At 56.3% G+C, this 23,532-nt stretch overlaps 11 protein-coding genes across 15 annotated transcripts in view; 4 read left to right on the forward strand and 7 right to left on the reverse strand.

Moving 5' to 3' along the window:
* Positions 1–2,465, reverse strand: part of H310_02246 — a 4,663-nt gene extending 2,198 nt beyond the window's left edge. The window contains exons 1-2 of one of the 2 annotated variants that reach the window (XM_008865690.1): positions 2,184–2,465; positions 190–2,127 (exon numbers count right to left, since the gene is read on the reverse strand). In XM_008865690.1, coding sequence (XP_008863912.1) covers positions 190–2,127; positions 2,184–2,429 — 2,184 coding nt within the window. In that variant the 5' untranslated portion in view covers positions 2,430–2,465. Of the gene's footprint in view, positions 1–138; positions 2,128–2,183 lie in introns of both variants that reach the window. The other variant, XM_008865689.1, reaches the window with a different exon arrangement.
* Positions 2,466–2,504: 39 nt separating this feature from the next.
* H310_02247 lies at positions 2,505–8,643 on the reverse strand. 2 transcript variants are annotated; one of them, XM_008865691.1, is made up of 4 exons: positions 8,018–8,643; positions 7,572–7,948; positions 3,316–7,527; positions 2,505–3,249 (listed from the first exon to the last, which is right to left on the reverse strand). In XM_008865691.1, the coding sequence occupies exons 1-4, from the start codon at positions 8,619–8,621 to the stop codon at positions 3,178–3,180; spliced, it is 5,265 nt and encodes a 1,754-aa protein (XP_008863913.1). In that variant the 5' UTR covers positions 8,622–8,643; the 3' UTR covers positions 2,505–3,177. The 2 variants fall into 2 exon arrangements, with proteins under 2 accessions (XP_008863913.1, XP_008863914.1); XM_008865692.1 differs by having other exon boundaries at positions 2,505–7,527.
* A 119-nt stretch (positions 8,644–8,762) lies between these two features.
* H310_02248 (hypothetical protein) lies at positions 8,763–9,567 on the forward strand (the record flags this gene model as incomplete). The annotated part of the gene is made up of 1 exon (XM_008865693.1): positions 8,763–9,567. A coding segment is annotated over one exon (485 nt), but the record flags the coding sequence as incomplete, so codon positions are not given.
* On the reverse strand, positions 8,763–11,128 carry H310_02249. 2 transcript variants are annotated; one of them, XM_008865694.1, is made up of 8 exons: positions 10,937–11,128; positions 10,733–10,892; positions 10,483–10,680; positions 10,108–10,434; positions 9,779–10,019; positions 9,660–9,724; positions 9,498–9,601; positions 8,763–9,435 (listed from the first exon to the last, which is right to left on the reverse strand). In XM_008865694.1, exons 1-8 carry the CDS (start codon positions 11,098–11,100, stop codon positions 9,255–9,257), a joined length of 1,440 nt encoding a protein of 479 aa, XP_008863916.1. In that variant the 5' UTR covers positions 11,101–11,128; the 3' UTR covers positions 8,763–9,254. The 2 variants fall into 2 exon arrangements, with proteins under 2 accessions (XP_008863916.1, XP_008863917.1); XM_008865695.1 differs by having other exon boundaries at positions 9,498–9,724.
* A 70-nt stretch (positions 11,129–11,198) lies between these two features.
* On the forward strand, positions 11,199–12,694 carry H310_02250 (the record flags this gene model as incomplete). Of its 2 annotated transcripts, none has more annotated exons than XM_008865696.1 (8): positions 11,199–11,258; positions 11,319–11,342; positions 11,394–11,603; positions 11,650–11,877; positions 11,937–11,969; positions 12,022–12,087; positions 12,135–12,245; positions 12,293–12,694. In XM_008865696.1, the coding sequence occupies 8 exons, from the start codon at positions 11,199–11,201 to the stop codon at positions 12,422–12,424; spliced, it is 864 nt and encodes a 287-aa protein (XP_008863918.1). In that variant the 3' UTR covers positions 12,425–12,694. The 2 variants fall into 2 exon arrangements, with proteins under 2 accessions (XP_008863918.1, XP_008863919.1); XM_008865697.1 differs by having other exon boundaries at positions 12,135–12,242.
* H310_02251 (hypothetical protein) lies at positions 12,422–14,117 on the reverse strand. Its single transcript, XM_008865698.1, has 3 exons — positions 13,294–14,117; positions 12,728–13,238; positions 12,422–12,671 (listed from the first exon to the last, which is right to left on the reverse strand). Exons 1-3 carry the CDS (start codon positions 14,080–14,082, stop codon positions 12,463–12,465), a joined length of 1,509 nt encoding a protein of 502 aa, XP_008863920.1. The 5' UTR covers positions 14,083–14,117; the 3' UTR covers positions 12,422–12,462.
* Positions 14,118–14,250: 133 nt separating this feature from the next.
* On the reverse strand, positions 14,251–15,553 carry H310_02252 (hypothetical protein; the record flags this gene model as incomplete). Its single annotated transcript, XM_008865699.1, has 1 exon — positions 14,251–15,553. One exon carries the CDS (start codon positions 15,551–15,553, stop codon positions 14,327–14,329), a length of 1,227 nt encoding a protein of 408 aa, XP_008863921.1. The 3' UTR covers positions 14,251–14,326.
* A 115-nt stretch (positions 15,554–15,668) lies between these two features.
* On the forward strand, positions 15,669–17,009 carry H310_02253 (hypothetical protein). Its single transcript, XM_008865700.1, has 3 exons — positions 15,669–15,932; positions 15,989–16,426; positions 16,479–17,009. The coding sequence occupies exons 1-3, from the start codon at positions 15,690–15,692 to the stop codon at positions 16,959–16,961; spliced, it is 1,164 nt and encodes a 387-aa protein (XP_008863922.1). The 5' UTR covers positions 15,669–15,689; the 3' UTR covers positions 16,962–17,009.
* H310_02254 (hypothetical protein) lies at positions 16,889–19,170 on the reverse strand. Its single transcript, XM_008865701.1, has 6 exons — positions 18,652–19,170; positions 18,428–18,599; positions 18,277–18,380; positions 18,178–18,234; positions 17,627–18,131; positions 16,889–17,582 (listed from the first exon to the last, which is right to left on the reverse strand). Exons 1-6 carry the CDS (start codon positions 19,132–19,134, stop codon positions 17,017–17,019), a joined length of 1,887 nt encoding a protein of 628 aa, XP_008863923.1. The 5' UTR covers positions 19,135–19,170; the 3' UTR covers positions 16,889–17,016.
* Positions 19,171–19,651: 481 nt separating this feature from the next.
* On the forward strand, positions 19,652–21,883 carry H310_02255 (hypothetical protein). The gene has a single exon (XM_008865702.1). It carries the CDS (start codon positions 19,700–19,702, stop codon positions 21,647–21,649), a length of 1,950 nt encoding a protein of 649 aa, XP_008863924.1. The 5' UTR covers positions 19,652–19,699; the 3' UTR covers positions 21,650–21,883.
* H310_02256 (hypothetical protein) lies at positions 20,460–23,453 on the reverse strand. Its single transcript, XM_008865703.1, has 5 exons — positions 23,179–23,453; positions 22,900–23,129; positions 22,637–22,854; positions 22,437–22,571; positions 20,460–22,384 (listed from the first exon to the last, which is right to left on the reverse strand). Exons 1-5 carry the CDS (start codon positions 23,443–23,445, stop codon positions 21,786–21,788), a joined length of 1,449 nt encoding a protein of 482 aa, XP_008863925.1. The 5' UTR covers positions 23,446–23,453; the 3' UTR covers positions 20,460–21,785.
* Between the last annotated feature and the right edge of the window lie 79 nt (positions 23,454–23,532).

A 23,532-nucleotide genomic window follows, 5' to 3' on the forward strand; every position in this document is an offset into this window, starting at 1 on the left:
GGCGATCGAGTCGTACACGTTGCGGCCCCACTTGACCGCGCTCACGATGGACCGAAAGTTGTCGTCCATGAGGATGATGTCCGACGCGTCCTTGGCGACCGCCGTGCCGCAGATTCCCATCGCGAACCCGACGTCCGCCTTCTTGAGCGCCGGCGCGTCGTTCGTGCCGTCCCCCGTCACGGCCACCACCTGCGGGCCGTGCGGGTACACGTTGGACTGGATCAAGCCAGACACGAGCGTGTACTTGTCCTTGGGACTGGACCGGGCCAGCACGCGGAGCATGGGCCAGATCTTGTCAAACTCGTCCTGCTTGATGTTTCCGTTCGCGTCCAGCACCCGCGCGCGGAACACGGACCCTTCCATCACGAGCGACCCGTCGTTCGGACGGATGATGCCGCACTTGAGCGCAATGGACCTCGCCGTCGCGATGTTGTCGCCAGTCACCATGCGCACGACAATGCCTGCTTCGTTGCACTGGCGAATCGACTCGGGCACTTCTTCGCGCACGGGGTCTTCAATCCCGACGATGCAGATATACGTGAGGTCCCTTTCGACGTCTTCATCGGGCCACGTCTTGACTTGATCGGGCGATGCGTCCACGTCGCGGAACGCCAGGCACAGCGTGCGGTACGCCTGCGACGCGTACTTGTCGATGATGTTGGCGTTGACGGCGTTGCGCTCGGCGGCGGAGAACGCGGCCGTGGACCCGTCCAAGTGGAGCTGCGACGTGCACAGCTCCAACACGATCTCACTCGCACCCTTGGTGAAGATGCGGCATCGCGTCGCGGACAGCGGCACGACCACCGACATGCGCTTCTTGGCGCTGCTGAACGTGAGCATGTGGCAGATCGACGCCGCCTTGCGCACGTCGGCGTACGACACGCCCAAGTCGGCGGCGAACTGGAGCAACGCGCACTCGGTCTTGTTGCCCGTGTGCTCGGGCTGAGCCCCGACCTGCTTGGGCGGCAGGATCTCGGCCGTCGAGTTGATGCTGATCGAACTACACAGAATGTCCTTGGTGGCGGCGCTGGCCTGGAGGCGGAGCGACGGCGCCGAGCTAAACTCGTGCTGGCCGAGGTAGCACTCCATGACAGTCATGCGGTTCGTGGTGAGGGTGCCTGTTTTGTCCGAGCAAATGGTCGTGGCGCTGCCCATCGTCTCGCACGCGTCCAGGTGGCGCACCAGGTTGTTGTCCTTGAGCATCTTCTTGACGGAAAAAGCCAACGCGATGGTGACTGCTAGTGGAAGCCCCTCCGGAATCGCCACGACGAGCACCGTGATCGCCACGATGAGGAAGTTGAGGTACTCCTCTGCGAAGCTCTTTGTCCACTCTTTCTTATCGATGGCAAACGTTTTGACCGAGAATCGAATCGACATGGCAACGAACACAATGACGGCCATGGCGAGGCCCAACTTGCCGATCAGGATGGTCAAACGATCGAGCTTGCCTTGGAGAGGCGACACGATTTCCTCCACGTCCGGTTCTGTCGCACAAGTCGACGGGCCGCGTGGGGTGGCGAGCGCGATGTAGTTGGGGTCGACTGGGTCGTCCACGGGAGTTGGCGTGTCCTGCTTGGATGTTTTCGTCGCGACTTTCTTGTCTTCTGCGTGCTTGCCGGATGCATTTCGAATCAACTTGGAGATGATGCCGGCCTGCGAGTTCTCGCCGACGCAAATCACGAGCATCTTCCCGACGCCTTCCATGACTTTGGTGCCGGACAGCAGGAACGGCGCGAGTTTTCGGTCCTTCTTGAGCAAGACGGACTCGCCTGTCATGGCGCTTTCGTCGAGCTTCAAGTCGTTCTCGTCAAACACGAGCCCGTCCGCCGGGATGATGTCGCCCAAGTCGACGCGGACAATGTCCCCCACGACCAAGCTGAACTTGCTCACCTCGGCCGGCACGCCGTTGCGAATGACCTTGATCTTCTCGTCCTCCTTGACGGCGTTCAGCGCTTGAAATTGCTTCTCCTTTTGGTAGTCGTTGATGGCCGTGACAAAGACCACGATGAGCACGGCAAACAAAATCGACGCGCCTTCAATCCAGTCCACGCTCGTGTCGTGGCCGATGGTGAGGCCGAGAATCAGCGACGCTGCTCCCGACCCCGTCAAGATCATGATGGTCAAGTCCTACGCGTCGACCGGTGTCTCTGAGGGCAAATATCCACATGACACTGCCGACAAACCTGCCACGCTTCCCACATCAGCTCCAAGATGGACGAAGGTTTTTCTGGTTCGACATAGTTTGTCCCAAACCTCGCTTTGCGCTCTGCAATGTCCTTGCCTTGATCGGCGTCGCTCAGGCCCGTTTCCAACTGGACACGAAGCTTGTCCGCGACGCCTTCGATGCCGCCGAGACCCGCCAGCGCATCTGCAGCCGACTCCTTGGGGGTCTCGACGAGCCGCACAAGGTCCGCCACCACGACGTCCATTGCAAGTGGAAATGGGACCGACACAGAGAATCCCAAGATCTTGGGCGGTTTCACAATGTCCAACATTCAGAAACGGCTCGAGATCGTGCATGGGGCCGGCGTCGACAGCGCAACTCTAGAGCGTGCCAACGCCGCGCAAGATGGACGAGCAGCTCGCTCTCGAGCCTGCTTTCGTCGCATCGATGGTGCTCGCGGCATAAGAGGACCTCGGGCGGACACTGGCGATCGCCGTGCCACGGCTTCCACGGTTCCCTCCCTTGTTGGGTCAACACGTTCATGTTGTTCCTGTGTGGGCGGCACGTCGGCTGGACATGAGTCATCGCGTGCTTGCATCATGACAACAGAACACCCAACCCACCCAACAGCGCACATTTCATGCCCACGTGTCGGCACAAGACATGGCTCGACATGCTGACGTCCGCGGATGTCCGTGTCACGGAGCGATGTCCCCACGCCGATGCGTCCTGCAAAACCTACTTGCTAGGACGGATGCGCGAAGAAGGAACATGTCAGTGGCGACTAGGAGGTCGGAATCGTTGTCGTCTGTCAACGTGCTTGGAGCGTGAAATCGCGCCAGGACAAGGAGGGCACGAGGGGTGTTGTCAACTCGAACGAGGACAAGGATCGTGGGCCTCTGTTTTGAGCCTTGCCGACTGCGTGTGCTCCGTCCAAACGCTTGGCTTCTGCCGACAAATTGCAAGTGCCTCTCTCGACATGTATTGAAAACACACAAGGAATTTCCACGTTGCTATGGTTGCGCTGGCGACAAGCACACGAGGTCCCGTAGTTTGCGGCTCACGAGGTGGACGACGCCGCGGTTCTACCGAGCCCAAGTCAGCACGGACTCCAACACATCAACTCCGTCGAAAAGTGGATTAAAACGTACCTCAAAGTCCGAGCCGAGCGAGGCGAGCATGGCGGCGGCAGTGGCGTGGTGTTGGCCATGGAGGGCGTGGAGAGCCAGCACGGTCGCACTGTTTTCGATGAGAAAAAGAAGAGTGTCCCGGTCAACGTCGTTGCGGTACAGATGCACGAATCTCGCCAGCGATGCGAGCCACTCTTGGTCTGCGTTCTCGAGCACGTCCATCGCCACGTACGCACTCTTGCTCGACGTGAGGAGCGAGTCCCAGCTCAACATGCGCAGTCGGCAATATGCTGTCGCTTGGCACAGGATGATTCGCACGGCGTCCCATTTGCATTCGTCAAAGAGCGTGGCGGACGGCAGCATGGCCACGGACCCAGCGACATCGGCCTGTTCTTGCTCCGACACGGTGCGCGGTACAATCGCTGTCCACCACCCCGTAAACATGCCCAGATTTTGCCCATAGTACGACACAACGTGAACGATTTTTTTAGTCAGTTTCGTGACTTTCGGTGCGCCAAGCAACGATTCGAGCAGCTTGGCATGACCGGAGGCTGCACGGAGGAGGACGAGCACATGCGACGTTTCGACGAGCCGTTGGAGGGAAGGTGCATGGACTTCCAGGTTGAGCGCGCCGCTCACGAGTTTGATGTGTTTGTGCAGGAATATCAACACCGCTTGGATGCATTCCGTGTTGCGCGGGAGCGCAGTGACTAGGCACCCAAGAAGGCGAAGGACCGGAAGCCACTTTTGGTAGTATGTTTGTTCGGCGGCGAGCCACGTGTCCGTGTCGAGGGTCCACAGCGGACGCTGGACGGGAAACGTCGTGCACTGCATGAGCGTGCGGACAACGCCGCCGTGCAGCAGCGTCAACGCGCCTTCTTGTGTTTGGGCGACTTGGACAAAAAACGATACGACCGTGTCGGCGAGTTCGTCCTGGTTTGCCTGGCGCAGTTGCAAGTGCACGTTGCACAAGTGGGGCATGACCGGGACGAGCAGCCGAAGGAGGGCAACGCGGCCGCTCGACGAGCAGCTCATGATTAAGCCCAGCACATTCATGGCCAGCCCCATGGGCAGAGGTTCCGACGCGGCTTCGCTGGCATCTCGGCACATCGTCGACAAAAATGTTTCGTTCCACACGTACTCGTCAAACAAGGTCGGTTCCTGCGACACGAGGACGAGGTGGCTCAACGCTTCGCGACTTGTGGTGGTGCGCGCGTCGAGTTTGGATTCTTCTTGACCGTATCGCATCAAGTGCAGCAGCGATGTGTACAGCCAACTGCGGGCGCGGCGGCTGGCGGCCGGGTTGCCCGTGGATTGCAACGTTTGGCAGACAACCAGCATTGTGTCTTGGATTAATTCCAGGCGTTGGTATGTCGACAGCCCTCCCGGCGCGTTGTGCACGCGGTGCGCGCGAATTTGAAAGCTCAGGGTGACAGTCACCTTGGCAACGAGCTCGACCAAATGGGCCACACCATCCTTCGTTTGCACCTTGTTCAGCAGCGCTTGCCACACTTGATACAAGTCCTTGACTGTCAGGTGGTGGTCGACTGCCAGGACCTGCGCCAACGCTGTCCATGCCTCCAACGCCTGCGCTTCGACCGCAATGCGCTCCGAAAATCGATTCCAACTCAACGCCCACTGAATCAAAGTCGCCGAGGTGTCCCCCGATTGGTGCAACAGAGACTGGAACTTGACCACGTCAATGTACAAGCGCTGGTCTTGCTCGAGCGTACACTGGTCGGCCAGTTTCATGCCGGCTTCGTCCTGCGGCATCGTCGGCGGCGCATGCACAAACAGAGTCGCGTCGAACAATGCGAGCAGCGTAGCCACGGGAGACGCGACCAACGACGCGGCGCGCTTGGTTTGAAACACGACGAGCGCAAGGTCTTGGACAAGCCACCGTCGGATATGAACCAGCGCGAGCACGTCGCGATGGGCCGTCATGTGGCGCTGAATCGACCAAAGCGTCGGTAGCGTTTGAATCTGGCGGGACAGGAACCCTTCCAAGTGCTGGGGTCGTCCCATTTTCTGGAGTGAACGAGTGGACAGGACTTTGTACACCAACTGATGCGCGCGTTCGCTTAAGACGGGCTGCGTATGGACAAAATTGAAGTTGTCTAGCACCAGCAGCAACGCATCCAAGACGTTGTTGGCGTCCCTGCCGGCCGCGGGCAGCAGCAGCAAGGTCGAAATGTTCGGCACGGGTTTGTGGATGTTGTCGAGCAAGATGTCAAGCGCCACGTCCTTGGCCTCCTTGGAAGCGTCGGCTTCGTCCATCATGACAGACACGTATCCATCGCGAATATCTTGGTCATCGCCGTGATCTTGAAATATCTGCACCAAGTGGGTTGGGGGCACGTGGGAGCTCAAATGGCGCAGAATCTTGGCCGACTGGATCGCAATCGACGGATTCGGCGCGTATCGAATGTACTTGGTCAGTGTGACGACGTGTTGGGGCGACCGAATGAGCACGCGGTGCAGCGGTTCGACCACGGTTTCCAAAACGCTGGCCCGCATCGCTGTGACAAAGTCGTCTTCCAACGCAAACACGCGATGGAGGAGGCCGAGGGCGAGGTTCACGATGTTCTCCTGCACGCCAATCAGCGGGGTCGAGTTGAGCGCCGTCGAGTCCTGGACGAGCTGCATGCACAGATCGGTCGTGTACTTGACTTGGGCCACGTCGTTGGTGCGTTCGAGTTGGGCAACTGACAGCTCGGATGTCAAGAGGTGCAGCAGTTTGCGAAGGACGGGACTGTCCGTCAGGAACTTGGTGAGCACGATAAACCCGAGCGACTTGGGTTTATTGTAGTACTTGTCTGACTTGTTGAACGATGCACCGAGGTGCGGGTTGAGCACGATGTAGTCGTCCTTAAAGTCGGCGGCAGTTGGGGTATACGCTGCCAACACTTGGTCAAACAGGCGCAAGCAGCGTTCGAGGAGAAGCCATTTGTCCAGGTCGACGTCGTATTCGCGGGCGTCGGCTTTCAGAAAGACGTGGACGGCAAAGTCCAAGTACGGTTGGGCGCCAGGCACACGGTAGTTGGCACCGCAGTCGTCGGGAAACTCGTGCCGAAACAACTGGCCGAGCAACGTGAGAAACCCCAACGTGGCGGGGTATTTCCGCTGCATGCTTTCAATCTGCTCGAGCTCGAACAGGATCCCTTGGTTTGGCGTTGTCGAGGGCGCCGTGACCAAGATCTGGGCCGACTCCAAGTGCTGCCACATTAACTGTCCCATCGGCGGCGACGTCACGAAGGACGACAATGTGTCCATGACAGCGCCTTTCAACACGGAAGGAATCGGACACCGCACAAATCCGAGGAAGAGCAAGAGCACGTTTACGTCGGGCCAGTCGAGAAAATAGCGCGCGATGCTGTCATCCTGCACCATCGTCTGAAAAATGTGAAACATGGCGTCCAGCGCATCGACTTCAGCGTTTGAAAACTTGTGTGGAGGGGACGACGAAGCGGTCGCTTTCGTCGACACTGGAAACAGCGTCGCCATGTGCGGATTGTCGGGCATGAGGAGTCTGCGGTAGCTTTCAATCGCAGAGAAGAAGCGCTTCCACGTGATCGGTGGCGGACTGTCCTTAATGTGCTTGTACGTGGCGGCAGGGTTGCCCTTGCCGGAGACGGCGAGGAAGTGCATGTAGGCGACTCGCGCTGATCCTGACGTGATGTCCGCCGTCAATTTCGACACAAACGTAGCTGGTGCAGCCCAACATTGCACGGCCAAGGTGGGGCAGCGTTCGCACAGATACGTGGCCCAGTTCAGGATATCTTGGATGCCGTCGCCCGTGGTCGTGGCGCTGAGCACAGCTTCCGCAGGCGTCGACTCGACCGATGTCGGTGGGTCAGGCACTTGTCCTGTAAAGTAGTGGTCGGCATACTTTGCAAACACTTGTTGTAACGTGGCAAAGTACGGATCGCTCAGCAGCGGGTCTGACGTCGGCGCGAACGGGTACAAGGCGTGCGTGGCAAAGGAAAAACAGTTCGCCGCCATGCACTCGGTGTGGAATGCATCGAGGCGGGCGTCGCGGCCTTGCGACGATTGCGCCAGCGCCAGTGCGTAGTACAACCCGACGACACCTTGGACTTTACCGAGTTTCGGGGACGGAAGCCACTTGTCTTCGATCACGAGTAGATTCAGGTCTTGGATGGCCGACGCGGTCAGCAACGGTTGTGGAGCAGTGGGCGTGAATTCGTCCGTGTTTCGATTCACCCGGCGTGAGTCCTACAACAGATGAAGCATCCAGTCAGACAGGATGGATGCAATACCGGAGCAACAAGCACAGAAGCCACAGTCGCCTGAACAAAGCTCAACGAGTGCAGGAGGGATGCCACTTCCTGGGCGTCGAACGGCAACGTGTCAACAAACGAGCCAAGCCCCATGACACTTTGCAGCGCGGACGCGATGTGGCTGCGAGAAGATTCCAGACGAAGTGCCAACGATTTGGTCAACGTTAGCAGCGCCTTCACTTCGGTCTGCAAGAGGTGGGTCGATGAGCCGAGCACGAAGAGGATTTCGGCAATGGTTTTTTGCCACTGAAGCGCAAACGTAAGCACACTCTGGCGCTTGATCAAGGTAGGAACGACGGTGGACAGGAGCTGGACAAGCTTGGACATCAAGTCGCTGCGAAGGAGGTCGTTTGTAACTAGGAGAGACGGCGGAAGTTGATCAGGAGGACGCAGACGAATCCACACGATGACAGAGGCGCACATACATGAGATGACGATTTCCTTTTTCTCGGAAGGAATCGATGGGTCGATCCGTGCACGACAGAGCTGGCGAAGCGCCGACAACACCGCGGAAGTTTCCTGCAACACAAACTCACGCGCTGCAGCGGGCACGTTGTCTTGGATAGCATCCTTGGCCAAATGGTTGCGGTGGGTGACAAGAGTTCGATTCTCGGGTTGGCTGGCGAGGATCCAGTACTTCAAGCAAGTTGCCTCTGACAGGTGCAAGTCGTCCGACATTTGAGTGATTTGCTGTTGAATCGTAGGGTTCACTGAGAGTGTCATTAGGGTTGATGCTCCGTCTTGGCGAACTTGGATGCTTCCTTTGGCAAGCTGGGTGCGTTGGGCTGGAGTGGGTGCCTCACCCTCCAAGAACTGCAGTGGCGCCAAGAGCAGAGCCTTGGCCGCTTCCAACAGTCCCACCACATCGTCCGAGAACTCGACTTGCGGCAGCATGGACAGGCTCACTTCTTTGTCAAGTTCGTGACCGCGAAGACTGCCCACATTCACGAGAAGAAGGTCGTCCTGTAACGCGGTCGTGGTTCCACCTGTCGTGGTTGCGGCACCGGCGGCGCCCGAACCTGCCATCATGACGAATAAATGGAGGGCAACCGGGAATTTGAATGTTTGCCACAAAATTTTGACCTAAATGGCCAATAGTATCCCATTATTATGATTATTTTGTCCAATCAATTGCCTTCATCCTTGTGTGCAAAAATTATAATCCCATCACCATGTTCCACCACAAGAATGTCGTCCATGCGATCTTGAACGAGAGCGATCCGATCGGGCAGGTCGTGCCCATCGTCATCTACATCTCGCAAGAGAGCGACTTGACATGGTTCAACGAGACGTCGCCGGACCCGACGTACTTTGAGCAAATAGTAGAACGGCTGCAAAGTCCGGACGAATGGCCCGCTGTACGGGCGCAGGTCCTTGCGTTAGATCAACCGACGACCAAGAAGGTGGACGCGACCGGCCTCCGAGAATGCGTTCTCCCGCGAATCAAGTTTGCGTATGAAGTGCGACGCAACTCGCGAGGGTACAACGTCTTGTTGTCTCAATCCAAGTCAAATTTTGCCCCCCGTTCGATGGCGTCGTTTGAAGTGGCAGTGTGGTGCTTCCCGAACGACACCACTGTGAACGCGTCGTCGCCCAGTCGAGCTGCAAGTTTACCCAGTCCTTTGCCCAACGCAATTACCATCGACGACGATTAACCATGTCCTAACTACGTTGGTCGGCTTCTGGATCCTGCCATGCCAGCAACAAGCAGTTCTCCAAACTCTCGTCTTGCTCGCAGTAGTGCACCAATTCAGCGCGAACGCCTCGCTCGCGCAAGTAGTGCACTCGTCCCATGTCAAGAAGTCGCTTGCATTGCCGCCCCAATTGCGTTCGGTCGGCCCGGCTAGACACACCATCTTAGTCCGGGCCAGTCCGGCCATGAGAGAATGGAAACACGGCGCGTACTTGAGTCCCAGGACGCTCTCGACAGCTCCACCATCCGTGGACATGCCGCACGTCGCCCATCCAGACAGCGACACCATGAGCTTGAATTCGGCGACCGTGAACCCCTGCCGACACCCGAATGCACGTGTCTTGGTCATTTACCCAAATAATGGTCGAACGCACCATATCGAGAAAATACTGGGGATGGACATAGTCTTCCCACCTGCACGCATGGTGGCAGCACAGAGCTATCGACAGAGCCAGCTTATCCTGCTGTTGTATTCCATCTCTACTCGTCGTACCGATGGCGAGGCCGACGAAATGGCTGGTTATCGGTGGAGGGACCGAACCAGCGGAGCCCTCGGATGGAGGAAGCGTGTTGGCCAGTGCTCGCAGCGACAAGTCAGTCGCGACGCCGCACAGGTGCTTGGAGAGGCATACAAGAGGCTGGTTCGCGACTTGTTCCATTTTGGCCAAGTTGAGATGTCGAATGTCGATCTTGGCGCGGGTGCATTTGTTTTCCGTCGCAATATGCTGGTCCGCCTACGTGCCTGCGTCAAAATCTGTGCTTGGACGTTCGCTACCAGCAATTCCATCGTTTCTTGTGACAGGACTGGCGTCACGGCCGTACCTTGCCGCGGGAACCGGCGCGGTCGATGAGCACGAACGGAGACGAGGGGTATATTTGCGTCAGCGCAAGCGACAACATCGCTCGACCCGCACCCAGTTCGCAGTACACGTGGGACGGACGCAGGAGGTGCTTGGCCTCCATGTGCCCGAGAATGGAGGCTTGCTGCTGGATGTGGCGCAGGACGCTGTGGTTCGCTCCCGCCGCTTGCTTCTCTTTAAGCAGCGCAGTGCACGCAGCATGATCCAGCTTCTGCGTCGGAATCGAAGGAACGTTGGCATCGTATGCAGATTTAATTTTCGCGGCAAGCGAGTTGAAATCCATCGCAGCCTATCTCGGACTGCGCGGAAAGCGATGCCTTACAGGATGAAGACGTACAAGAGTTTGAAAAAGACTGGCTTGCTTGGCAGAGGACGGACATGAATGCTCGTCGACATTGGCATCATCGACATGCAACGCTTCATCGACTGGTGGAGCGACGTGGTCCGAGCCCGCAGCGTGGGTTCCGGAGTTGATGTTTTCCGAGTAGAACGGGAGACTACGCATAGCTTCGGCTTCCTTGAGCTTGTTACAAATCTGCCCGATTCGACGATCAAATGCACTGTCGTATCAATCGAACTCGACTCACCACGAGGTGCTTCTTGAGGTCGAATAAGTAGACAGTGTGCGACGGGTCCAACGTGCATGGTACGCGTTTGCACAGCTCCTGCTTGTGCTTCTTCGTCTTTTGGCTCGTCACACCCTCTTCGTCCACGATGTGGTTGCCGCAGTAGAGAGATCCTTCCACTCTGAAACATGCATCAGCCACTCAACGCAATGTACTCTGCAATACCTTGCCACGTTGCACAAGCGGTTCTTACGCTTCAGCTTAAACATGCACTGCGTCCACTCGCCGTCCTTCATCGCCTTGGACTTTTCGCGCTTTCGCTTCAGCCTGTCCGACACATGCAAAGGCTTCGTGGATGCCGCCGACGTCGTCGTCGTCTCGGTGGCCATGCTGACACGCCACTTGGACGAATCGAATCGTATTGGAAGTCGGGCAACATGGGTTATCCGGTATGTTCTCGTATCCGGATTGCAAATTGAATTCCAGAATGAAGGACAACAACATGGCTGCCACCGACAGCGAAGTCCGCGCCAACCTCGAAAGCCAGGTGAGCGCTCCCATGCAAGCTTATGATGTCCAACGTACTAATTGAAAGTAACTCATGCAGCATGACGAGGTGGAAGCACTGCAGGTACTATATCGAAGTTGTCTTTTGTACAGGAGTGCGACCACATCATTGTAGGCGATTTTCGAGCACGACTTTGAGTGGGCCGACCAAGAGATCTACGGCACACAAGGCAAGTCGTTTTACGTGTTGATCCCTGGCGACTATTGTCTTCGGCTGCTGATCCATCTGCCGTCGGATTACCCGTCGCGGTCACCTCCAATTGCCGAAGTTTACGATTCGTTCGGTGTGTCGTCGTCCGAATGCGACGCCATCATCCAAGACTTGGTCCGCTCTTTGTCAAAATGTTGTCTGCTCATGTTTTCATTCGTAGACGAAGACGTTCAACAAATCTCGAGGCGACGTTTGCCTGTACGACTGGATCGAAAGCGTTCGCGAGAAGTTTGGATCGTTTGCATCAGTGGAGGCAGCGTCCCTGGAGGCCGTCGACATCGATGCCAACGAGCTGCTTGCTCGTCCTGCAACGTCACACGACATTGCACCATTCCTGCGCGGTATCAAAACCGGCACTCCCATCACCGATCGCAAGAGCACTTTCCAAGTGGGTGACGACGTGAACCCATATCCGTCCACACCAACGCATCTATTCGACACGTTTAGGCCAATGCCGTGGCCGTGACTAGCGTCGACGAAGTTTGTTCTCTACGTCAAGTTCCACTTGGTCGCTCACGTGGTTGGCATGTAGGTCCGGGCGTTTGTGGCACACCTTCTTGAAGACCGGAAAATTGCCAGAGCGACGCATAATATGCTGGTTCGTTCGATGAATCCGGAGACGTAGCAGGGTTCACGGCGCTGTAGGCGTATCGAATTGTGAAAGACGTTGTGATTAAAGACAGCGACGACGACGGCGAAGGCGGCGCGGGCAGCAAGTTGTCGCATTTGCTCGAGATGACCCAGGCACAGAACGTGGTACGTGAGTCTCGGTCGAGTTTTGCTCACAAAAACACCTTGTCCAGGCGGTGGTTGTGAGTCGATGGTACGGGGGCATTCAACTCGGTCCTGATAGATTCAAGCACATTGCCAACTGCGCGCGCGACGTTCTTGAGACCCATGGATTCATTCCGCGAAAGACAAAGACCAAGGCATGAGTCGACACACAGCGTGGATCGCAATGTGAGTACATTTATTAAAACATGTAGTTTGCCTCGCCATCGTCTGACACTTGCAGCAACGAAAACGCCCCCACGCATGCAAGTGGCTGAAACGTGGGTTTGGATTTCGTCGCCATTTGGGTCTTTTTTCGCCGTGGCTTCCGCACGGCCGACTCGACCCTTCCAGATGCCTCCACAGCGCTTGACGTTGCTCTTGTTGCTGGAGCAACGGCAATCTCTGAATCTACGGAAAACAACGTTTGTTTGCACTTGTTCCATGCCGTGGACACACAGATGTACCAGCAGGGTAAATTCTGTCGAGCTGGTCCGCATGGGCATGATCATCCGAGAGCGAGACATGTGGAAAGGAAGGCCGCGTGGACCCGGTCTCTGATACGATATCATGAATGGCATGTCCATCTTCATCCAGATGGACCTGTCGTGATCTTGGCGGTAATCGGCCAAAGTCGTCGACCCACAATTTGCGAATGTGCTCGTGGGAATCGTTCAACGACTGGTAGTGCGTCTGTATAGACGTGGACGGGTGGCGCGGCAGTCGACTGAACACCATCGACACGATCATGTCGACAACGTTCATGTCCTTTACCATTTCACCCGACAGCATCTCGTCTTCATGCCTCCTATGGGACGGCGACGTCGTTGCGAGGTACGCGTCCACCAACCGAGACAGCGTCGCGTTTGTTTCCTCCAGACGACTCCTGGCAAATTGTCGCGCCATGACAGACTTGGTGTCATGATGTCCCTCCAAACTTTCGAGTTTGCGATCGTACACGTCCCTCGCGGACGCTACCTGCATGGCATGGTGACATCTCCCGTGGTCAATGTCATGGTACGTCCCAAGGTACCTGTTCGATTTCGACGCGAAGCGCTTCTTGGCGTGAGTTTCGCGCAGCTTCTTCAGATTCGGCAAGCTTCTCCAGCTCTGCAATGACCTGCGCTTTCCACTTGATGTCGCGGGAAGACTGAGACATGCAGTCTTTGATGAAGTTGACGCTCCTCCACTTGGTCGGTCGACGCAGCACGTCCAAGATGTCGCTCAGAGGAATGGCGCCATCAATCAGTGCGGGATAATCGATTGCGGCCCATACGTCGTCTCCGTCGACCGAGTTGCCGGTGAGTTGCGCCAACCTGGCTTTGTACGCCCCATACGTGGCATGATACGCCGTTTCTTGTTCGAGGAGCACTTCCAGGACATACGAGAACTTGGAGGAGGCGAATATTTCCTGTATTTTGTTCGAAATCAAAGTGGCATCTTCGTTCGTCGCCAGCGACACACCCATGTGATCCACGCTGAGTTTAGAGAGGTTGACAAGCAAGATGGGAAAGTCGTCTGGGAACGCCTCGGCCGTGCACTCTTCCCACTCATCATCCATATCGACCGCTTTCGCATTCAAATCGAGCGCAAAATCGGTTTTGCACTCCCACGAGTCCTCCTCCACGTCTTCTTCGACATTGGCTGTTGTAGTGGTAATTGCTGCTGGAGCTTCTATGGGAGGGGTTACCACACGAAGAATCGATGAAGCTTGCGGAAGCTTGATGGAAGACGGAACTTTGAAGGAAAGCGTCATGCTGTCATCCTTCAAGACCTGGATCGGTCCCGCCGGCCGACCTTTCTTGCGCGCCAGCGTTTCCATCTTGGTGATGGTCAACCCATTCTTGGTTGGCCGAGCAAAATCCGGATAATTCTCCAGTATCCGAATAATCGTGTGTTGAAGATGGGATTCCAACCTGTCCTCTATGTCAATGCATTTTAAACTCCAAAGTGGATTTCTAAATGCATTTTAAATCCATATTGAAACAAAGGAGGTGCAAAATTTGGCGAATACGGCGCGAATAACTTAATTCTGGATACACCTGGGGGCGTGCATTGCAGTTCTATCACAAGAATCGCGACGCGGCCATGGCGTCGGCGCCGTACTCGTCAAACTCGCGCTTGGAGACCCACAGTTGCTGGAACGATCCGAGAGACGCCAGGATGCTGCCGCCGATCCACGCACTGAACTTCTTCTCGATCGCCGACACTTGGGTCAGTCGCACCTTGTAGGTTGCCGACGGCACCAATTGCGACACCTCCCAGTGTAATCTCTCTGTGAGACCAGGAAGGCCACTACCACCGCCGCACAACACGATGTTGTAGAGTAGGTCTTTACGCACGTCAACGTCACTGCTTTGCACAGAGTTGTATACCATCCGGTGAAGCCCCTTGGACGAGCTGTCGACGGTCGTCGAGTCGGCCGCAATGACATCCGGGTGGAAGAGCTTTTCGGGAATGCGGAATCGCTCGCTGCCGAGTGTGACGACGGTTCCATCGGGAAGTTCGTAGTGCTCTGGCGCAACGCTCTCGGCAAGATCCTCTTGGAGAGTCGTTTCGGGCATCTGACATAGCGATTCCTTGATGTCGCGGACAATCTCCAAAATGCGATAGTTGCGGTACTCGTTGGACACAGATGCCAATGGTCGGTGGAGCGCAGGACCGCTACCATCCACAGCAGCGTACTTGCGAGCGCCAGGGTGGATCTCAACGTGGTGTTTGTCGTGGAGGACGGAGAGAAGCTGGTTTGTCAATGCTTCCCCTCCCGCAGTCGATCGAAACGATGATCCCTTTAACGTGAACCCTTCCACGACAGGAACTACCCGCATGGAGCTAGCGCCCACATCGCACACGAGTGCAGTCGACTTGCCAAACGAAAACGCATTCAGCACTGCATCTTTCGCCACGTAGAAAGCTGGGGCATTGAACTTTTCAAACATGAGCTCCATGTACGACACACTCTCATGCATGTCGAACGGCGAGAGACACGTCAACACAGCATGTTGGGTGGGATCGACGTGAGATTCCTCGAACGCGTGCAGCCAAAGCTTCTCCATCACGTCCCAATTGTAGTTGGTCTTGTCTTCCAAGGTACTGATCGCTCGAGGCAACGCTGTGATGTCGTGGCAGCTGGACAGTGCACTGTGGCCCACGATGCGCTCGTTGGTTGCCGGACGCACCCCCATGCATGATGGGAAGACCAAGTTGGGTGTGTCTTCCCCCGCATAGCCGAACTTGGCGGTAAGAGACCCGACGTCCCCGATGAACGCGCCGACTTCGTCCCCGCAGTACATGGAAAAGTGTGTGTGGCAACGCACTAGGATTCCAAATTCGATCTCAATGTTTGTATGGAATACAAAATTCAATACGATTCAGCATGGCCAACCAAAATCGAGCTTGCGATTTGAACGCGACCATTTTGAAGACACAATGGTGAAGCGAAAAGGCGGCGCGAGCAGGGACTTGCGTATGGCGAAGAGGCCAAAGCAGCAACACCAGCATCGCCGTTTGAATCGACAACAGCACCCTCAGACCCAGCTCTATGCTCTTCAAGATTTGATCCTTGTGCTGGGAGATGGAGACTTCACGTTCTCGCGAGGGTTAGTGACCCATCGCGGTGGTGGTGCCAATCTGTACGCCACGTCCTTTGACACAGCAGCTCAAGTTCGAAAGGTCGTGCGGGGTATGTCTTCTTGTCATGTGGGTCCTCATGGAACATTATTGAGTAGAAGTACTCGAACGCGAACGAATGCATTGCCACGTTGGGGCGAACTGGTGCACAAGTATTCCACGGCATTGACGCCACCAAGTTGCATACGTTGCCGGCATCCATTCCACAATTGTTCGACTTTATCATCTTCAACTTCCCGCACAGTGGCCACCAACGCGTGCACATCAACCGCGTGTTGCTGCTCGACTTTTTCGAAAGCGCACGAGGCAAGCTCGCGTTGAAAGGCGAAGTCCACATCACGCTGAAGACAAAGCCGCCTTATTCCAACTGGAACGTCGAAGACCAAGCAAAGGCGAACGGTTTTGTCCTGAAAGAACGCCGACCTTTCCGTATTGACATCTTCCCTGGCTACCACCACCGGACGACGGACCCAACAGCCAAGACTTTTGAGCCCGCCCAGTGCATCACGTACGTCTACGTCGTCGATCGATCCCGGGTACGGTGCAATGATGCATGTCTCGTGTAGCGCTCATGTCGTCGATGCCTAGTTCCCTGTACTCAAGCCGTCATCCCAAGCAGAACCACTCATTCTGTCCCCTTCAACCATCCAAGATGACGACCAGATTTCGCTCGCTGCGCCTGCAAAAAAGGTTCCTGTCGCCGCAAATCCTTCGGCTCAACAAGCGTTCAGAGATGCCTTGATGGCCGTTCCATTGTTGCCGCCCCCCGTCAAACGCCCCAAGGATCTTCATATATCCTCTCCTTCGGCAAAGAATGCTTCAACTACAGCACTTGGCCAAAAGGAGCTCGGTTCGGCGGCGGACCACGCGCCAAAAATGACGCCGCCTCAGCAGCAGGGCCAACGCGGTCCATCGCGATTCAACGGCTCAACTTTTCAGCAGCAGAAGAAGTCACGTCCTGCATCTCGATCGATTGCAACGCCGTCAGTTCCACCAGCAGTGGCGGCCGACATTCGTCAACTGTGTGTCGCCATGCTGCTCAAAGTTCGCGAGCGACACTCGACACCATAGTTCGACAACAAAGATGTAAACCATGAATGGCATTCCCATCACGACATCTTTCAGACTACTTTCTCTTGGCAAGCATCATGGCCGTGCCGACGACCGTCATCGTTAACGCCGTGACGAGGCTACCCTGCCGGATCTTGAGCATCATCGAGTCGGACAGCGCTGGTCGGTCGGTCCGTGGGGCCTCGAGATTCGGCAGATCTTCCAACGAGTCGTCCGTTTCCTTGTCTGCGACAGCGGCTGCCGGTTGAACCTTAAGACGTAGGTACGCGGCCGAGTGCTCCGTCGCGAGCGCCACCGCATCCTTCAAATCTTGGTCGGCAAACAAAAGCACCGTGTCATTCTCGTCGTCGACATAATATAAGTTTACGTCTTCATGGAGAAGGCCGGTGCGATCGCGCACTTGTTGCAAGAGTTCGGCCAAGTCGGTCGCAGTCGCGGTGAAGCGATGTGTGTGGTGCACCAAATCGGTCAGTTTGTACGCAAATGTTAGCGGTGCAGCAGGTAGCTCTAGCGGCGGTGCAAACGTGGCACTGTCGTGGTCATACCGCGGAAAGGACGATGCTGACGACGTCGCCGAGGCATGGGAGGCGGTTCCGATGGGTGGGGCGGCGGCGGCCTCCCCTACCGTTGCCATCAGTGAAAAAGACTTCATCCCAGACACGTACGAGACGATGGCGAGGATGCCGAGGGCGTTGTCGGGGGATTGAACATTGAATTCCAAAACTGGTTCCACACGGGGTTCACATTTGCTGTGTGCTGTTGCTGGAAGCTCCCCATGTGATGGACAACGCCGCATGTAACTTGGAGGACGTCCGCAAGACCGACGACGACGCCATCGTCGTTGAGAATGGGCAAGTGGAGGAACTTGCCGTCGTGCATCGAGTGCAGCGCATCCAGGATGGTCGTGTTCAGGTGGGCGTACTCGGGCTTGACCGTCATGATGTCTCGCACGAGGCACGTTTCCGGGTCAAGTCCGGCGGCAAGCACGCGGCGCATGAGGTCCTTCGTCGTGCAGATCCCTTCCATGATCCCTGCCTCGCCAAACACCATCACGGCGCTCGAGTTTGTCTCCAGCATGAGTAAAGACGCGTCCCGGGCCGTCGCCGTGTCGACAATTTCAGGAACGTCGGCGCGTCCGTCGATGAGTGAGCTCAACGTGGGCAAGAAGAGCTAGTCGGTACTTCAGTAGGTGGAAAACATGGACGAAATGTCGTACGGTTTCCCGCATCTTTTCAAACAGCGATGCCTCCTTGTCTCCAATGTTTGCGTCCAGCTATGTTTGAATGAGCCGCGCAGTGCTCAGAGAGACACAAACCTTTTGCATCGACTCGGAGAACTGACTTGACGATGCCATGTACGCGTTCTCAATCTTCGAAATCGCATCGTACAAACACTTGGCAATGTCCAAAATCCCCACGACTACGTCGACGGCCATAAACATTCGACATGGAATTGAGACAAGTTACCGCTGCCGTTGTCCGCGACAGGCAAGTGGCGAAACTGGCCAGATACCATTTGCTCCAGTGCTTCGATCGCACATGCACGTGGAGATACGCACGATGGGTTTGGGGTCATCACATCGAGCGCGATCGTGGATATCGGGTCCAACCCTCGTGCCACCACACGCAGCGCAATGTCCTGTACGTGTCTGTCATGATGTAGTCCCAACGCATGGTCGTGCTGTACGAACCTTGTCTGTCAAGATTCCAGTCAACGATCCTTTCGAATCTGTCACCAATGTCGCTTCTGTGCGGCTATCGACCATAGCTTTGACACACTCTGCGACCGAGGCCGATTCGAGTTGCAACAGCGCTTTGGACGGACGAAGACGTCGCACGCTTGCACTCACTTTGCACGCAACCTTTGTGTCGGAGGATGAGGATCCTTTTCGAGACGACCGTCTGCCTCGTTTTCGGATTGAGTTGTCTGCACTGGCTGGAGCAGCTTCCACTTCACTGCTGCCTTCGCGGGTCATTTGTCCGTAGTTCGGTTCCCCCGACGCTTGGTGCAGCTGTTCGCTCGAATCTTGCCGACTGTTCACGCTACCGGTGCTGGTGTGTAGCTCGTGTGACGGTGTTGAATCCTCCTTACGCACGGACGTCGGCACCTTCGTCTTGGTCGAGAACACCACCTCGACCTTCTCGCGCCGCACCGTCGTCGCCGGCTGGCTCATGAACCAAGCGTTGAAAAATGGTATGCAATCTTCAACATGATTTTATATCCCAACTGTCTGCCGTCTGGGGACTCCTCCGCATAACTTATCCGGAGTTCCGCCGATGGCTTGGCAAGTTCAATCGAGGCATGCGACGGCAGAGTCCGACTCGTCAGAATCAGTTCCTACTTGGCAGGCAGCCCATGCTAGCTCTCCAGACCAGACTTGTGCAATCGGTATGCACTGACAGAGTCGACGACGGCGTGCGCGCGACGTGGCTACAATCTGTGTGCACCTTCGAGGCAATGATGGAAACTGTGGCGGTAGTTGTAAGATTGGAGATTAGATCAGATTCACGTTGGGGGGACGCCCGCGGCATGGCATAACGCCGCCGCCGTCGTCCTGTGAGGTGATGAAGACGCCATGCGTATTCTTACAGCGTAAAGCTTCGATGATGTCACTGCCGTCGCAAATGTTTGTAGTGTCGGTTGGCACCGTGCCAGCTTTCCCCGTCAACCGAGCACTAATTTTAGATGGTCCTACACAAACGAGGCATTGCATTCGTGGCTGAACCACTCTGGGATCGATGAGGTCGATTGCGGTCGTGCCACGCGAGCGCCACGACTTCTCTGAACAGGTTTCGTCCACGCGCCTTCACCACTGTATCCGCATGTTTACCAGAGTCAAGCACGTCGTGTGTGGCGTGTACTTTGCCATGTTGGCGTTTGTGTTTTTCAAACTGAGCCCGTCGTCCGCGGCAGCCATCCATGCGTATGCGCCACTCGTCACAGCTTGCACGTACACTGCGCTAACTCTCCTGCACGTTGGTTTCGTCGTCAGGTCGTGTCGAAGGCCACCGCCGCCAAGTTCACCATCGCCTCCGGCTGCAACCGCGTTGAAGCGACGGCTGACTTCCTTCATCAATAAGGACGAGCTCTTGTCCGAAGCGAACGAGTGGTGGTGGTGCAACCTGTCGGAGGACAAGCACATCCTGGTGTTTCACACTGTCGAGGTCGTGTGCCAGAGCTACAAGGCGTTTCAAGTAACTCAATATGTCGTCGACAAGTGGTTTGTTGGTGCATTTCTGTCGTGCGTCGCGCTCAATTTGGTCGTGTCACCGTGGTTCTTGGTTGGGCGCCGCTCATCCGCCACGAATCACATCGTCCTGAGCTGGTTCAACAGCTTCATCGGGTTCTATTTGTCTTGCTTGTTGCCGCTCGCGAGCCTTCTCGCGCCGGTTCTAAAACTCCTCCTCGTCGACTGGACATTATCGAGCAACCACGCATGGTACACTCGCGTGCTCCTGTATTGCCGCATCGTGGTGGCGTCGTCCCCGTTAGACTACGTCGTCAAGCTTGTCATGGATGTCAACACTCTCGTCTCGCTATATCGGCTGGCAGGGGCTCTCCCGCCGAGAAGCCTCCAGGCGAGCACTTGGTCGTCCAGGAAGAAGCAGCCGTCGAGACTGTTGATTGAGCGAAGGACGACCACGGAGAAAAATACCACTGCCTTCAAACGCCGCCACCATCGTCGACCCCCGTTTGTCGTGTGGTACGCGGTGTGCAGCGTGGGTTGTGGAGTGACTGTCTGGGTCTTGTGCCTCCAGGCGCTGTTTTTTCGGCAGCCATGCCCATCGACATGCCAGGCGGCGACGACACCCCTGTTGGACCTGACGTGCCACTGCAAGTACCTCCACATCAACTGCCACGTCCTTCGCAACCAGAGCCTTGACGTAGACGCATTCATCGACCCTCATGACGTCGGTTCGTCGCTCTTTGTCCTCAAAGTGAGTCGCTGCGACGTTCGCAGCGGCATTTCAAACAGCACGTTTGCCCACCAGCAATCGCTCAACACAGTCGTGTTTCAGTTTACGAAACTCCGCGACTGGGACGCCGCGCTTCCCGCGACCCTGACGTCGATCCAGTTTCGCCAGTGCGACTTTTTCTCGGTTCCAGTGAGTCTCCAAGCCAAACTGCCGCCACTCCTGACCAATCTCATGTTCGAGTCGACTCCCCTTGCGACGCTGCCAGAGCACTTGGTGGATATATGGCAGCCCGTGACAAACCTGTTTTTTTTCAACACCAGCCTCACGACGACCCCGACGGCGCTGTCGACGCTCGGCAACCTCCAGGCACTCTACCTGACAAACCATCCGTGGCTTACCACCGTGGACGACTTGTGGCAAGCCCAGCTAAATCATCTGACGCAACTGCACTCTGTGAATTTGGGAGGCAACTCCCTGACTGAGCTTCCCACGACCCTTCGGAGCGACATCATGCTCGACGTGTCGTCCAACCCAATCGCCGTTCTCCCGCGAGGCTTTGACACAGCCCGCCTCACGTCCAAGATGGTCCTTGTGGGCAATACCACATATTGCAACTCGTCCACTGACGCGACAGTGTGTGGACGGGCGATCTGTGCACCAGGATGCATGCTGTGGGCAGTCGGCGATCAACTCTGCGACTTGGCTTGTTTTACTGCCGCGTGTGAATATGATCGTGGCGACTGCGACGAGTACGGCCTTTCGCCGCCTTGATACTTTATGTGGCCTTAAGCATAACAGTCCCTACGCAATAGCGCTTTATGCAAGAAATGCTATCAGTTAAAAACCACTGGCATTCGCCACGACGAGGTCGCACTCGCGATGCCGACAACGACAAGGTCGATCTCTTCTACACATCAAACCCTTCGTGGTCGCTGCCCACTTGCTTGGATACACGCTCGGCTACAACACGCCAGTCGTATACCCAAACGAGGGCCACGGCCATGATGATGAGCTTCACGGACTCGCCGATGACACTGCCAATGTAGAGCCCACCAAAGCCAAAGGACGTTTCGAACGCAACTTCGTACGCGACAGGGAGCAGCACGAGCCATGAACCCACACACGACGCGATGACGAGGGTCCTGGCCAGCGACATGGCTTCTAGCATCGCAGATAGCGTTATATGCACGCCGGAGAGGCTCGCCGCCACACAAAAGAGTCCCAGGACAGGAAGTACGACGTTCTGGAGGTCTTCGTCGGGGGTGTACAACGCCAGCAATTCATATCGACCGACATACATGGCCGCGCTGAGGACGACGGCAGCAAACGACCCCATGCCGCAACCGATGGCGGCGGTCTGCTTGGCCTTGTCCGGATCGTTGGCACCGAGCGCATGAGATACGCGCACTTGAATGGGGGTACTGAACCCGATGTACAGACCGTACGCCAACGTCCAAATGGTAAACAGGATGTTGTAAGCTGCCACATTCAAGCTGCCAAGTCGCGCTATCCCAAGAACACGATGACGAAGAGTTTTTTCTGGTGGAGGTCCCGTCACCTGCCATGACCGCCAGCACGTTGTACACCCACTCATCCAGCGCCAAGTACACTAAAAACGTGCCGGTGAGCTCCAAGTACTGCCGCAAGCGAGCGGCGTTGAGGCAGTATTTCATCTTCCACCCAAACCATGTCTCTACCACATGAGGCGAGTTAGAAGGGTATCGTCCATACGAGCGATCCAATTGTAGAAGCACGCACTGGTATGGCGTTCTTGGAGCAAATGAGCACACGACCACAGCGACGCTGCTTGGACGATTGCAATAATGACAACGGCGAGGGGTGACCCGATGAACCCAAGACCTGGCAACCCCCAGCAGCCATAAATGCAAATGTAGTTGACGCCAATCGAGATGAACAGGGTCGTAACGTCGACGACGGTGGTGGGGATCATGATTTCTTGGGCTTTGTAATAACCTCTGGCGCAGAAGTCAAAACTCGGTTAAAGGGCAGGGGCCGTGTACCGCAAAGCTTCGTACACAGCGGTGGGCCAGACACTCCAAGACACATACCACGCATACGTCTCGCCCATCGCCAGCAGTTCCAAGTCGTCCGTCATCCATTCAAGGCACGGTCGGATGTTCCAGCACACGATCATTAACAAGACAGACACTGGTGTGAGCACGATGAGCCCAATTTGCAGCCACACACCCACCAGTTCAAAGTTCTTGGCACCGTAGGCATGACCTCCAAGCTGCAGAGACGTGTTCGTCAGCGTTTGCTCTCCATCATCGACTACGTACAGTGCTGATCGAAATCGAAAACGCCCACGCAATGATGCGAAAGCCCCCAATGACGGACATGACCATGGCACAGGCGGCCAGCTCGTGCGTGCCGAGATGCCCCAAGAACACCGTCGAGATCGTCAAGACACTGAGTTGACAAAACGTCGCGAGGGAGATCTTCCAGCATATTGCAAAGATCGCCGTCATTTCATCGACCACGGCCTTGGTCGAGTACAGCGACCGCGTGGTCGCAAGCAGCGGCGTCCGCTCGATCGTGGCCGTCATTTCGCAACCTTCGGCACTCTTGATTGGTGGAGATCTTCCTCACCAATCAAATCGTCGAAATGGGTCTTGTTTCACGCGTGGGAGTTG

The sequence above is a fragment of the Aphanomyces invadans genome (genome assembly GCF_000520115.1).
Source record: "Aphanomyces invadans strain NJM9701 unplaced genomic scaffold supercont1.3, whole genome shotgun sequence".
Classification (NCBI taxonomy): domain Eukaryota; phylum Oomycota; class Saprolegniomycetes; order Saprolegniales; family Verrucalvaceae; genus Aphanomyces; species Aphanomyces invadans.